Source organism: Eulemur rufifrons, chromosome 4 (genome assembly GCF_041146395.1).
Source record: "Eulemur rufifrons isolate Redbay chromosome 4, OSU_ERuf_1, whole genome shotgun sequence".
NCBI lineage: Eukaryota > Metazoa > Chordata > Mammalia > Primates > Lemuridae > Eulemur > Eulemur rufifrons.
In genome coordinates, this window is record NC_090986.1 from 19,107,634 (window position 1) to 19,123,297 (window position 15,664).

General features: G+C 34.7%; 1 protein-coding gene across 2 annotated transcripts in view; it reads left to right on the plus strand.

Moving 5' to 3' along the window:
* The window catches only part of IPO5 (importin 5), a 60,611-nt gene that overhangs the window by 16,985 nt on the left and 27,962 nt on the right, over nt 1–15,664 (plus strand). The window contains exons 4-10 of one of the 2 annotated variants that reach the window (XM_069467049.1): nt 3,178–3,258; nt 5,470–5,662; nt 10,689–10,791; nt 11,835–11,931; nt 12,142–12,246; nt 15,101–15,223; nt 15,314–15,434. In XM_069467049.1, coding sequence (XP_069323150.1) covers nt 3,178–3,258; nt 5,470–5,662; nt 10,689–10,791; nt 11,835–11,931; nt 12,142–12,246; nt 15,101–15,223; nt 15,314–15,434 — 823 coding nt within the window. The remainder of the gene's footprint in view (nt 1–3,177; nt 3,259–5,469; nt 5,663–10,688; nt 10,792–11,834; nt 11,932–12,141; nt 12,247–15,100; nt 15,224–15,313; nt 15,435–15,664) is intronic. The other variant, XM_069467050.1, reaches the window with a different exon arrangement.

A 15,664-nucleotide genomic window follows, 5' to 3' on the forward strand; every position in this document is an offset into this window, starting at 1 on the left:
TTTTGCCTTATGAAATAAACCTTTTATAAGTAATCAATCTAAATAAAATTGAATATTAAGTCTGATATAGCAAATACAGAAATACTTTTTTTCAACAAAAGAATTTGGCAAGGGCTCAGTAAATATCTTTGTAATTTACTCAGTCAAAATAAAAATACTTAGTTGACAAATAAATACCAAACCGTTGACCACAGTAACTTTTTTTGTATTCAAATATGAAATCAAGTACAATAAAAGAATTTTTTATTGTTATATTTTGTTGAAATCATTGAAGGGCTTCAAAACTTTAAAATGTTTTAAAACTTTTCCATTGTATAAGCCATTTGATAGGCTTTATATTTTGTTTCTATTAAAACCTGCAAGCACATTTCTTTTTAATTTTACAGAAAATGTTTCTCATTTCGAGAAATAATTTGCATGTCCCTGAGTCTCACAGTGCAATAACTAACATGAGTAAACAAATAATTGACTGGCCCCAAAGTTGAATATTCAAGACTGGACATTTTTATATGACATAAGCTTAAGTATTTTATTAATCATATGCATGGATTATATTATTAATGTTCTCCATACAGACTTTGTTCCTCATTGATTCTAATATAGGACTTCATTGTTGAGATTTAAATTGATGGAGGATAACATATTGAAAAACATACCTGATTGTTGAGGAACCAGGTAAAAGTTCTTTAATAGGTAAAAGTTTCATGTCCCCTCTTTTACATTTCCTCATGCAAGGTAGGCTCACTGTAAATGTTTGTTATGAGTGAGATAAGTACTTATTAGCATTTCTCCTTTGAGGACAGGGAAGAGGAGAGGAGAGATTTTTACATTGTGTGATTGCGTAAGGTGGAATCAAATGGAACTGAAATTTTATTTACCACAATACTAGTAACATTCACTGAAGCTAACTGGACTAGTACTAGGAATATTCTTTAACATTTTCTTTATATTGGCTGTTCTCTAATGTGCTGGGTCCTTGGATACAACAATGAAGAGATACCATCCCTGTTTTTGTGCAACTTAAGTTCTATTCAGGCTAAGAAAAAATTACACTTTAGATTTTATGGCCACGTTCTTTTTGCCAAACCATTATCTTTGACCACGTTTATGGTACAGATGTAATACCACATTTGGATTACCACAGTAGAACATATCAAATGGGAAGAACACTCTTGGAGAAGTCATCTGTCACTCATACTAAACTCTCCCACCGCTGACTTCTAATTCATTATGGAATAGAGTTTAATACTTGACTTAAAGTTTATAAGTCTCTGCTAGGGTTAGCTTAGTTACATCAATAGTTCCACCTGGACAAGGGTAGAGATCCTCAAAATTTATATCAGGTTTTCTGAGAGTGATAGCCTAGTAAAGAATTTTTTTCAAAAACTCAATTTAGACCACTGGAAATTTAAGTGTTGAACATTTATAGCATCAACAGTATATCCAAAGCTAAGCTAAGTACAAGGAGGAAAAAGAGGTTTTCATTGTACTGTGAGACTTTTTAAATAAAAAATTACTTTTTTTTAACAGTATTGATTTTTTAGTTGCTTTGATAAAAATTAAGTGAAAAATCTCAAGGTGCATATCTATTTTTTGCAATCAGCTTGTGAATATCTTTACACAAATTATCTCCTTTCTGGATAAATAAATTCAGACCATCTTCTCTCCTCAGCTGTGAATACTTTTTGGCACAGTTCTTAGCATTGTGGTGATCCTATGTACTTTTTACTAGAGTGAGAACTTGAGGTTATCAGGAGATCTCGAATTCTGCTTTCTCCCAAAATCTCTTCTTCCCCAGACAAAAATATATTTGAGAAGTTTGAAAACTGTAGCACTGCATAAATAGAACTTGGTTGTTTAGTGGGGTAATCCCCTAGGAGTGAAACCCAGAGCTTTCAGTGCCAGAGAGATTTTGAGTATCTTTGGCCTTAGAAGACCAGAGTTCTGTTTTCCACGTACTGCCTGTGGTCTTAGACAAGTCATTTAACTTATAAGCCTTTATTTCCCTGTCAGTATCTCAGAGAATACCAGGGAGGAGTTAGTGAAAGGTATGAGGTAGGTTAGGATTCAAAGTAGACTTCTTATTCAAACTCCCTTGTCACTTTCTTTCAGGAGAAGCCAGATAGATTATAGAGCATGGTAGCAGTGTGAGAGCAAGTAAGCTCTTTGGACTTAGACTACTAAGAAATTAATGTAAACTGCATTAGACCTTTAAATTGGATAGATAAAAGTAGATTATCATTTATTTATTAAGAGGCTTCTTAGGGAAAGTAATTCCAGGTATACTTAAATTGATTTTTTTTCCACAGTAAAAGACTGCCATTGTTAGGATTTTTGCACATGCATAAAAGTATACTTGTCTTCAACTTACTTTTGTAGACAGCGTATAGTTGGGTCTTGATTTTTGATCTGTTCTGTCCATCTGTCTTTTAACTGTTGTCAACTTTTTACTGTTAACCCATTTGTTCTGGTTTTATATTATTATTAGAGAAGGGAAAGAGTGTCCTAAGTCATAAAATTTTTTGCTATTAGATCCAGAAAAGATATTAAAATCTCCTGGCCAAATTTCTCCTGAACATAGTCATTTATTTATATATGTGGTTTTAGTATAATCCTTGCTTGAAAGAAAATGTGACAAAAAGGATTTGAATATTTCCTTTCTCCTTTTCTGAGTTGCTTCATCTGAGATACGTGTCTGGTAGTTCTAAGTAGTGGTAATTTGAACCAATTCTACATCATCAAGTCTAAAAAATGTCGACAGGATGAGTAGTTTCCCATAATATGAGGTGATAATAGGTGAGCACCTATTTTGCAGCATGGCAGCTCATGTCACATTTGGTGATTTTTTTTTTTTTTTTTTTTTGGCCTCCCAGGCCTTTAGGTTTGTTAACCAGGGAGCATAAGTTGGGAGAGTGCACACGCACATTAGAAACATCTAGTAAAGAGATATAGGTAGAAAGGAACTTGAGAAGCAACCCCTTGGATGACATGTCTTTCCTAAACTGTCTGAGGTATATTTCATGTCACAAAAAAAAAAAAAAAATACCAACACCAGACCTAGATTAAATGATTTCTCATGCATGACTCCTTCCCACTCTTCATTCCATTTCTTCCATTGGTTTACTCATGAAGTTTTCTAACACTATATTCTAACCTTTAATTTTCTTTTTTATGTAGGAAACCTATGAGAACATCCCAGGCCAGTCAAAGATCACATTCCTCTTACAAGCCATCAGAAATACAACTGCTGCTGAAGAGGTACTTCCTTAATATCTGAGAATATTATATTCTTATAAATCATGTAGGGGTTTTAGATCATGGTCAGAGTGGAAATGAGAATTGTTATTTACGGCGTACACATTATTAGAACTTTAAACTTAATATTTCCAGAAGTTACTTAGGAGTTACAATATAATTTTTAAGTACTCTTTATTAAGACTGAGAATTTCCTGTTTTCCCATAAGAAGATATATCAAGGGTAGATAAAAGTTAGTGATTTTATAAATAATTACATAAGAACTATTAAATTTAAGTGATTTCTGTAGCTAAAAATATTGTTTTCTTTCCTTGAAACAATTCATTCTAAAGGAGAAAATTCAGTGTCTTAATGTGTTCAGTGTTTTAAAAAAATACTTTTTGTCTGTCTTTTAAAATTTATACTTAGCCATCTCTAGATGAAGTATATGTACTAAAGATATGCTTAGGAACAGAGACATTTCTAGAGTTTTTTTAAAATCATGGTTTTTAGCTAATTACCTAGTTACTATACCAAACTTAAATTTGCTTCAATTTTAAGAAAACTAATTCCTAGGGTTTATTGTTTTCTACTAATTCTCCTATGCATTTAGTAGCTAATTTTCTTCTCCCTCCAATAAAGTAATAGCCTCATAAATATTGAATACAATTGAATATCTGTTTACTTTGGAAAAGGTATCAAAATACCCAAGTCTAGAAAACTTACTCCACCTATTAAACATTGCATTTAGAGTTCATTGAGTAAGACTTCTTTGCTACCAGTCACACTACATGTCAAATGCTTGTACTTGGTAGAGATGAAGTCACACAACTTTTACAGTGTTTTACCTGACTTTCCAGTCAAATCAGTTTACACTGGCAATTTCATGTTCTCTCATAACACTTAAAAAGCAGTATAAAAGTGCCTCAGTTTTTTAAAATAGATGACAAAAGGTGCTTCCTTGCCTTTGTAACTATTCTTTTTCTGTAACTCAAAATGATTGTCATACAGAAGAAACACATACAAGATAACTTCTATCACTAAAAACAGATGGCTGTTTTAATTCTTGAATATCAATGTGAGCTAGCTACTAAAAAAAATTTAAAGCCAAGAATAATATGGAAAGCTACTGAATTATATTTTAAAAGCTTGTATTAAATCCTATGTAAATCTTAATTTGATTTAGGAATTAGATGATAATATGAATTAGCCTCAGCATCTTCATTGTAGCTTTATAGTTTTTAGCGTATGTGTGAGAAGAATTACACACAATTTTTAACCATTTATAAAAATTTCAACAAAGTTAAATTCTTTCTAGGGCATATATTAAATATTTTTTAAAGTTTTCTACCTACCATAAGTTATTCAATATAAAGATTTCTCAGTGAAAAGTAAAGGAGGGAAAAAAAATCCAATTTTATTTGTATAGCTTAACTTTGTTGGTCACAGTCCCAGAGTAATTATAGTAATAATGAGTAGCAGCAGCCTGGAAAAAATGAAAACAGGAAAGATTGGGTCCAGTATTCTCACTGATTTATTGGTTTGATATAATAAGACTTTACAGTGGCATTTTTATCAGCTTCTTTTCATAATCTCAAGCGATGTTATTCAGAAAATGCCAAACTTTAATATATCCACAGGTTTGAAAATGAGAATCCAAGAAAATTCACATTGAGATCAGTTAGTACTTTTTAGGTATTGGGAGCTTGTAATGTTTGTTTGCATGAAAGAAGCATAACAAGGTCAGTGGATTTCATAGCACATTATCTAAGATGCTAATGAAAATGTGTTTATATAATAAAAGTCAGGCTGGGAGTCTAAGGCACTTGATAGGAAAGGCACTTGATATTCTAGAATGAGAACTAGACAGAGGTAGGAAAAGAACATTATAAAGGGTTTGGAATTTATTTTTAAGGTTCGTTTTTTTCCCAAATAATGTATTAAATGAGGAATTAAAGACAGGTATATCATTGCTAAGGTATGTGTTTCTATTTGAATTCCAATGTGCTTAGGAGTTTTTCTTAACTATAAATAAAAATGGCTTATTTTGTCACTCTTTTTATACAGTAGACTAATGTGATTAGAGTTTTATATATTTTCCATTTAAAAAATGAAGTGATTTTGAAATATAAAAATAGAACAGTGAAATGTATCAATGGTGGAGTGAATCTAGTTTGTTGGAAATACTTTCTGTAGGAAGACATCAAGTTATTAACAATGTTTTCTGTTTATAGGCTAGACAAATGGCTGCCGTTCTCCTAAGACGTCTTTTATCCTCTGCATTTGATGAAGTCTATCCTACACTTCCTTCTGATGTTCAGACTGCCATCAAGAGTGAACTACTAATGATTATTCAGATGGAAACACAATCTAGCATGAGGAAGAAAATTTGTGATATTGCTGCAGAACTGGCCAGGAATTTAATAGGTATGTTTGCAAGTGTACTTCTATTATTATGTTACAGAAAAAAAAGGAGGGGAGTATATCCTTCCTTTTTTTTTTTTTTTTAATGGAATCTTTTAGAGGAAGATTCATGAGTACCTGAATACCATTTATTCTGTTCAAAATGAGTGTGATTAGACCCAAAATACAGATGTTTGTGAAATCCAGTGTTTATATTCAAAACATCCATGTGGAAAAAGAGTTTTGTAATTTGCCTAACAATTGGCAGTTATATTTCCTCCTTAATCTGTAAAATTTGAGAAGCACAGGTTAACTAATGGTATAACTTACTTTATAGACTAAACTTGCCAGTTGAACTAGAAATCAGTGGACTTCAGGTGCTTTTGCTGTTAAATATGCGTTGACAAATGCATACCTCAGCTATTATACTGCTATACTATGTACATTATAAGATGCTCAAAATATATTTTTAAAGAGAAAATGAAAATATTTTTAAAAATGCATTTTATTAAAAGTAAAAATCCTTTTTAGTCAACTAAAAATAATGGAATTGAACATGCTTAATTTTTTTTTGACAGGGATTTATAGGTGTGATTGTAAGTTGGGGTTCATTTAGGTGACATTTTTAATAGTTGAAAAGGATGCCTAATGACGATAAGGGCTAAATGGGAAAATACTATTGACTGAGCTTTGTATGTTATGGCACAATTTTTAAATCACATCAGTCAATAATGGAGAAGTTCTTATTCTATTCAGCTAGCATATTGTCATCCCTTCTGATATCAACCAGTTCTTAGAAACTCATAAGTTGTCAAATTTTTGTATTTTAAATAACAATAATGAGTTCAGAATCCCCTAAAACTCTTTAATTGTGAATTTTTTTTCTTTTCTTCTTCTTTTTCTTCTTTTTTTTTTTTGAGACAGGATCTCACTCTGTCCCCCAGGCTGGAATGCAGTGGCTGGATCATAGCTCACTGCAACCTCCAACTGCTGGGCTCAAGTGATCCTCCTGCCTTGGCCTCTCCCAAGTAGCTAGGACTACAGGTGTGCGCCACCATGCATGGCTAGTTTTTCTTTTCTTTTGGTAGAGATGGGGGTCTCACTGTGTTACCCAGGCTGGTCTCAATCTCCTGGCCTCAAGTGATCCCCCTACCTTGGCCTCCCAAAGTGCTGGGATTACAGGTGTGAGCCACCATGCCCAACCCTGAATATTTTTAAATAGCTTAGAAAAGTCTATTTTCAAGTTTTAACTGTGCAGATATGAATTTTTATAGGTGACATTTCTCAGTAGGAATCACTTAATAATGAAAACGTTTCCAGAATAGTTCAAAGTACTCTCATAGATTTTCTTTTTAAGCAGCTGTTTTATTCCCCCTCAAAGCATCATCTTTTTTTTTTTTTCCAGCATATTATGGGGGTACAAAAGTTTAGGTTACGTATATTGCCCATCCCCCCCCCCCCCCCCCCCCGAGTCAGAGCTTCAAGCGTGCCCATTCCCCAGAAGGTGCACATCACACTCATTATGTAGGTATACACCCATCCCCTCCCCACCACACACATCTGTCTGACACCCAATTGGTGTTATTCCCAAATGTGCACTTAGGTGATGATCAGGGAAACCAATTTGCTGGTGAGTACATGTGGTGCTTATTTTTCCATTCCTGGGATACTTCACTTAGTAGAATGGGTTCCAACTGTATCCAGGAGAACATAAGAGATTCTATATCAACATTATTTCTTGTAGCTGAGTAATACTCCATGGTATACATATACCACATTTTACTAATCCACTCGTGTATTGATGGGCATTTGGGTTGTTTCCACATCTTTGCGATTGTTAATTGTGCTGCTATAAGCATTCGGGTGCAGATGTCTTTTTTATAGAATGTCTTTTGTTCTTTTGGGTAGATGCCCAATAATGGAATTGCTGGATCAAATGGTAGGTCTACTTGTATCTGTTTAAGGTATCTCCATTGCTTTCCACAGAGGTTGCACTAGTTTGCAGTCCCACCAGCAGTGTATGAGTGTTCCTGTCTCTCCACATCCACGCCAACATTTATTGTTTTGGGACTTTGTGATAAAGGCCATTCTCACTGGAGTTAAGTGATACCTCATTGTGGTTTTGATTTGCATTTCCCTGATGATTAGAAATGTTGACCATTTTTTCATATGTTTGTTGGCCATTCTATCTTCTTTTGAAAAATTTCTATTCATGTCGTTTGCCCACTTTTTGATAGGGTTGTTTGATTTTTTCTTGCTGATTTTCCTGGAGTTCTGAATAGATTCTAGTTATCAGTCCTTTATCTGATGTGTAGCATGAGAAAATTTTTTCCCATTCTGTAGGTTGTCTGTCTGCTCTCATGACAGTTTCTTTGGCTGTGCAGAAGCCTTTTAATTTAATCAGATTCCATTTATTTATTTTTGTTGTTGCTGTGATTGCCTTTGGGGTCTTCTTCACAAATTCTTTGCCTAGGCCAATGTCTATAAGAGTCTTTCCCACATTTTCTTCTAGAATTCTAATAGTTTCACACCTAAGGTTTAAGTCTGTTATCCACTGTGATTTGATTTTTGTGAGAGGTGAAAGGTGTGGGTCCTGTTTCAGTCTTCTACATGTGGCTATCCAGTTTTCCCAGCACCATTTATTGAATAAGGATTCTTTTCCCCAGAATATGTTTTTTTTGTCTGCGTTGTCAAAGATTAGATGGCTATATGTGGATGGTTTTATATCTGGATTTCTGTTCTGTTTCACTGGTCTGTGTCCCTGCACTTGTGCCAATACCATGCAGTTTTAATAACCACAGCCTTGTAGTATAGTTTGAAGTCTGGTAAATTAATACCTCCCATTTTGTTCTTATTGCTTAAAATTGCTTTTGCTAAATGGGGTCTTCTCTGGTTCCATACAAAGCGTAAAATTATTTTTTTATATCTGTGAAAAATGATGTTGGTAATTTAATAGGGATTGCATTGAATCTGTAGATCACTTTGGGTAGTATAGACATTTTAACAATGTTGATTCTTCCGATCCACGAGCATGGTATGGTTTCCCACCTGTTTACGTGCTCTGCGATTTCCTTCCTCAGTGTTTCATAGTTCTCCCTGTAGAGGTCTTTTACCTCTTTAGTTAGATGTAGTCCTAGGTATTTTATTTTCTTTGTTGCTATTGTGAAGGGTATTGAGTCTTTGATTTGGTTCTCAGTTTGACTATTATTGTCATATATGAATGCCTCTGATTTGTGTGTATTGATTTTGTATCCTGAGACTCTACTGAATTCATTTATCAGTTCCAGGAGTCTCTTGGTTGAATCCTTGGGGTTTTCTAGATACAATATCATATCATCAGCAAAGAGTCCTCATTTGGACACCCTTGATTCTGCTCTCTTTCCTGATTGCTCTCGCAAGAACTTCCAGCACTATGTTGAATAGCAGTGGGGACAATGGGCAACCTTATCTGGTTCCAGTTCTAAGTGGGAATGCTTTCAATTTTTCCCCATTCAGTATGATGTTGGCTGTGGGTTTGTCATATTTGGCTTGTATCATTTTTAGGTAGGCCCCGTCTATGCCTATTTTGTTAAGCATTCTTATCATAAAAGGGTGTTGAATTTTGTCAAATGCTTTTTCTGCAGCTATTGAGAGGATCATATGGTCTTTGATTTTGCTTCTATTTATGTGGTGTATTACAAATTTATAGATTTGTGTATGTTGAACCATCCCTGCATCTCTGGGATGAAGCCCACTTGGTTGCAATGGATTATTTTCTTATTTATTTTTTTTTTTTTTTGAGACAGAGTCTCACTCTGTTGCCCAGGCTAGAGTGAGTGCCGTGGCGTCAGCCTAGCTCACAGCAACCTCAAACTCCTGGGCTCAAGTGATCCTCCTGTCTCAGCCTCCCGAGTAGCTGGGACTACAGGCATGCACCACCATGCCCGGCTAATTTTTTCTATATATATATTTTAGCTGTGCATATAATTTCTTTTATATTTTTAGTAGAGATGGGGTCTCGCTCTTGCTCAGGCTGGTCTCCAACTCCTGAGCTCAAACGATCCGCCCACCTCGGCCTCCCAGAGTGCTAGGATTACAGGCGTGAGCCACCGCGCCTGGCCGGATTATTTTCTTGATAAGCATCTGGATTCGATTTGTCAAAGCATCATCTTCATGTTAAAGGGACAGATTAAGGGTGTTTTGCTTTTTTAATGTGAGCTAAGCAGCATACTTGTCATTTCACAAAAGTTCAAATATAGAAGGAAAATTAAAAAGAAAGTCTATAACTTGTCTATAATTTCTACAACTCTTAAGGTCTTTCTGACAGTATAACCAGAGAGTTTCATAAGTGGCATAAAAGATTTTTATGGTTACTTGTTTTTATACAAGTGTCATTAAAAATCTTTTAAAATCATGTTAAAAGAGTAAACACATTGATAACATCCTATAGCACTAAACTACAAAGTATGAGCACCCTCTCTGGTTACTTGGATTTCCACTGTGATGTCTTCTGCAGTTTGAAAGTAATAATTGTTCTGGTTTCAAGACTTTGCTACCAAATATTAACTTTACCGACTTTTTAAACTCTTTAATAACAATAGTATATATTGGCTGGGTGTGGTGACTCATGCCTATAATCCTAGCGCTCTAGGAGGCTGAGGCGGAAGGATTGCTTGAGCTCAAGAGTTTAAGACCAGCCTGAGTAAGAGCAAGACCACGTTTCTATATATAAAAAAACAAACAAACAAAAAAGATAATAGTATATATAAAGGATTCTATTAATCAAATATTTGTACAGTTAAAACTGCTGCCTTCTCTCCAAATTCCACTCGTTAGAAACAAACACTGCTAATATCTGTGCTTATGTAACCCAAATACACAGTTGTGGTTTTTTTAAACAAGATTATCATGCAACTTTTTTGGTTAAAGAACTTAATTTTATTGGTATTTTTACAGCAAGTGACATTTTTCACTACATATTTTGGATGAAGCTTATGAAATGAAAGGATTCACCCTTAATAACTCGAAATTTTTACTTACACATTTTGTGCCTGGATTTCTTTACTTTTAGATGAAGATGGCAACAACCAGTGGCCTGAAGGTTTGAAGTTCCTTTTTGATTCAGTCAGCTCTCAAAATGTGGGACTACGGGAAGCTGCCCTTCACATTTTCTGGTACATACATTGATCTAATTTTTTTGAAAACTTTAATTTCCTGAATGCCCAAAACATTTCAATTGACTGGTTTAGACTAATTTAACTTTTTAGACTTAAAATAATACCTTTAGATAAGCTTCATATTTGTGTTGGAAGCAAAATTATAAAAAGAATAAAAAGACTTTTACATTATGATCCAATTTGTACACAGGGTTCTCTACAGTTTTCTTTTTGTCTTTTATGATTCTGAAATTTTTCTTCAACAGCTTCTTCTTTTTTTATTTGAAGATTAACACAGTACCAAATATAGCTTTTAGAAAACTGCTTTAATAATGGTATCTTGAAAATGAGGAGAGTGTTGGTGAATCCCCATTATGTTTCCTGGGTCTTCTGTGACCAAGCTTTTTAATATTTTAACAAATTTCTGTATATTTACAGGTAAATGGTCTAAGTTTAGAATTAAGTGATCATTTTTTGCCCTACTATGTTAGCATAGTTTTTACTGCATTTAAGATATAATCAATGTATTGAATTTATAATTTGTCAAGATCATATACATTTTAGACAGTACATAATTTTCCAACTTAGTTGTCAGATGTATCTTGTTTATATCAGTAATCCAGATGAAAGAATTTAAGTAAAAGCATTGAGTTTGTTTACCAAATTAAATAGGGCAGAACTCAGATTACCTGGGCCACCAAGGCTAGGAGTGAATGGTCAGAGAGTATAATTACTACAGTAACCATCTGAAAACTCTTGGTTGCTCTTGTCCCATTCTGCACTCCAGGTCAGCTTCTGGCTGAGAGAAAGCCTGGGACTGGGTGTGGATGCTGAGCAGCCTCTCCTCCCAGCCTAGACTTCTCCAGTATGTTTGTTTCCATTCACTTAACCCAAAAAGGGGATTGCTTGCAGAGTAGGTAGATGATGTTCGGCCTAAGGATTATGCATATTTTTGAGTCAGATAAACAGTTTGTTAGAGATTCTAACTTGTACTTAACTAGGATATGATGCAGCTTAAGATACAATATAGCTTTTAAAGAGTGCTTTGGATTACTTTTTAGGAATTTTCCTGGAATTTTTGGGAACCAACAGCAGCACTATTTAGACGTCATCAAACGGATGTTAGTTCAGTGTATGCAAGATCAGGAGCACCCATCGGTAAATAATTTCAATTTCATAAATATTAACATCTAATTTAATCTAACTTGTGAAAGACAATAATGTATTAGACTATTGTTTTTACTTTTATAAGTCAAATATAAGCACTAGTTTTATTAATAAAGAAAAATTTCATCCTAAGTAAGAAAATTTGAACTTGCATTCATCAAAAATTTCTCATGTTTGACATTTTTACTCTCTTCATTTTAGATCAGGACATTATCTGCTAGAGCCACAGCTGCATTTATACTTGCAAATGAGCATAATGTTGCTTTGTTCAAACATTTTGCAGATTTGCTACCCGGATTCTTACAGGTATAAAAATGGTATAGAATAAGTCATAATTATATCTTCTTTTGGTTTCATTCATTTAAATTCTCATCAGAGTTCTGTAGAATATTCACTATAGAACAAATATTCATTTATTTAATTAAGTACTGGCACTAGGGATATGGCAGTGAATAAAACATGCAAATCTCTGTCTCCACTGAGCTTACATTTATTGCCTTTGAAAGTCTTTTTTACTGTATGGAAATATTTAGAGTTAGAAAATTTTTCTATAATGCAAATGGTATAAGCGATTATATGCTTGTCATTGAATATAAAGTCACATAGGTTATTTCCATTAAATCAGCCAAATAATCTATGAAGTTTAACGGCCATTTTACATAAGGAAAAGAGGATAAAAAACATGCCTAAGCCTTCAGTGTTGGTAAGTGGTAGAATCAAGATTCAAACCCAGATCAAACTGCAAAATCCTTACTCTTAACTCCAGGGCTTATAAAGTTTGTCTTATATAAAGTATGTAGTTAGTGGTTAATCGACATTGTTAGTTCCTAAGGATAAGTTAATGTTTTAAGGATACCTTTTGCTTTAATCAGAAAGCAAAATAAGATTGGATGAATTAGAACAGTGATTCTCAATCATGTCAGACTCCAAACCCCCTGTTAATGGCACATATTTTGTAACTTCCCATATACAACCCTAAAACAAAATGCATAGGTAATGTAACTCGGGTGCATGCACAAATTTTAAAAATAACATATGGCCCCAACTATATACAAAGAAGAAATAAAAAGAAAGTAACATGTAACAAAATGACATACTTTTTCATATGTAAATGCTCAGACATAACTACACTAAAAGACACAGTTGACTAGGTGATATCTAAGTGATCTGTGTAAATGCAGTATAACTAAAACTGGACTGCTACAGACGTACAGTTTGAGTATCCTTTATGTGGAATGCTTACAAGTGTTTTAGATTTTGGATTTTCAGATTTTGGTATACTATATTTGCATTATACTTGCTGAGCATCCCAAATTGGAAAATCCAAAATGCCTCCAGTATTTTCTTTGAGTGTCACGTCTGTGCTCAGAAAGTTTAGGATTTTGGAGCATTTCAAGATTTTTGGATTTGGGATTCTCAATTTGAGTATCTGCTCTTGATTTATATAGTAATTATATTGGTGAGGGAGGGTAACTCTATTAAAATCAGGCAAAAAATAATTTGTGAGTTAGGTTCTAGGTTCAGGTCATCATGAATGTCTGGCATTTGTGATCATGTGAGATGCCTGCTGAGAAGATCATATGAGTACCTTGTAGGTGTGTGTTTGCGTTGGAATAGGAATACCTGTGTTGTAAAGGAGTACCTGAGGCTGGGTGATTTATTTACTTTATTTTATTGTTTTTTTTGAGACAAGGTCTCACTCTGTTGCCCGGGCTAGAGTGAGTACCGTGGCGTCAGCCTAGCTCACGGCAACCTCAAACTCCTGGGTTTAAGCGATCCTACTGCCTCAGCCTCCCGAGTAGCTGAGACTACAGGCATGCGCCACCATGGCCGGCTAATTTTTTCTATGTATATTTTTAGTTGGCCAGATAATTTCTTTCTATTTATAGTAGAGATGGGGTCTTGCTCTTGCTCAGGCTGGTCTCAAACTCCTGACCTTGAGCGATCCACCCACCTGGGCCTCCCAGAGTGCTAGGATTACAGGCGTGAGCCACCGTGCCCAGCCTAGAGGCTGGGTAATTTAAACGGAAAAGAGGTTTATTCCGCTCACGATTCTACAGGCTATATAAGAACCATGATGCCAGCATCTGCTTCTGGTTTGGGCTTCAGGAAGCTTCCACTCATGGCAGAAGGCAAAGGGAAGCAGATATCACATGGCATGAGGAAGGAAATAGGAGGGAGGTGCCAGGTTCTTTTTAACAATTTATTCTCATGGGAGGTAATAGAATGAGAACTCACTCGTTAACACTAGGACAGCACCAAGTCATTCGTGAGGGATCCACCCCAATGACCCAAACACATTCCATCAGGCTCCATTTCCAACATTGGGGATCAGATTTCAGCATGGGATTTGGAGGGGACAAATATCCAAACTGTATCACTGGCCTTTGCCCATTGTTAATCATGTGACAATCAAGAAGTACCTCCTGGGAGAAATAGCATTCCTCTTGAGAAACTGAGAAAGGACTTAAAGGAGCTAAAATCGAAGGTTTCCACGTTATAAAGAGTTATTAACAGCATTTAGTAAAACTTTTCTCCCCATTCCCCATACTATCACACTAAAATGATAGTTTAGGTCAATGACAAAACACTAACTGTAGCTTGCTATATTGCTTTAGTAGTTTATTATCTAAAATCTTGGGTTATTCACTGTTGAAATTAATCCCAGAGATTTTCTTCCTCTGAATTTAGAGTAAGTTAAAATGTCGCCAGAACTTCTAGAAGTTATTATTCTAAAATAGACAATGGTAGGTACAAAATGCAAACTTAAATAGCACAGTGACCACACTTAACATCAAGGAGAAATAAAATGGGTAATATCGGACACTTCAAATATATCATAGGATCTAGTATTCACTATGTGTATGAAAAAGATTAGGACATAGATGCCGAAAAAAATAATTCCTTTGCTGCCTTGTTTTGTTGTAGCAGTTACTATAGTTTTACTGTGTTTAATTTTGACTTAGATTTTAATCTGTTTTGTATGTTTCTAGTACATCTGTCAAAAGGAAGATGTACGAGTACCTGTTAGAACATTTGCATAATGTAGATTGCTAAATTATTTAGTTCTCTATTGTCGGCCTCTTAGGAATGTTCTGGCAAATCATGCATCATAAAGTGAGTCTTGAACACAGACTTTTTTTTGTTTCATCTTTTCTAGGCTGTAAATGACTCATGCTACCAGAATGATGATTCGGTCCTAAAGTCCCTCGTTGAGATTGCAGATACAGTTCCAAAGTATTTGCGTCCTCACTTGGAAGCAACTCTACAGCTAAGTCTAAAGGTAGATTAAATGTATCAGTAAATATTCTGCTTGTTATTTTCAGGGTCTAGTCTAAGCTATTAAGTGTGTATAAATATGTCTTCTTTGTAGTTGTGTGGAGACACTAGCCTCAATAATATGCAACGCCAGCTTGCCCTTGAAGTGATCGTCACCCTCTCTGAGACTGCTGCTGCTATGTTAAGAAAACATACCAATATTGTTGCACAGACTAGTAAGTCAAAGGTCTTCAAATAGTTTATGTGTAATGTGGCAAAATTTTTGGATAAATTTGCTAAGGATTGTGTAGTTTCTCAAATTTGTTGAGAATATATTGAATATCCTTTCAAAAGCAGATGAATCTGGTTAAATCCATCACCATACATAACGCACATGGACCCAACATTGTGGCTGTGCTTTTAAGACTTTGCAAACACCCTGAAAACCTAGTGTTATTTAAAATTT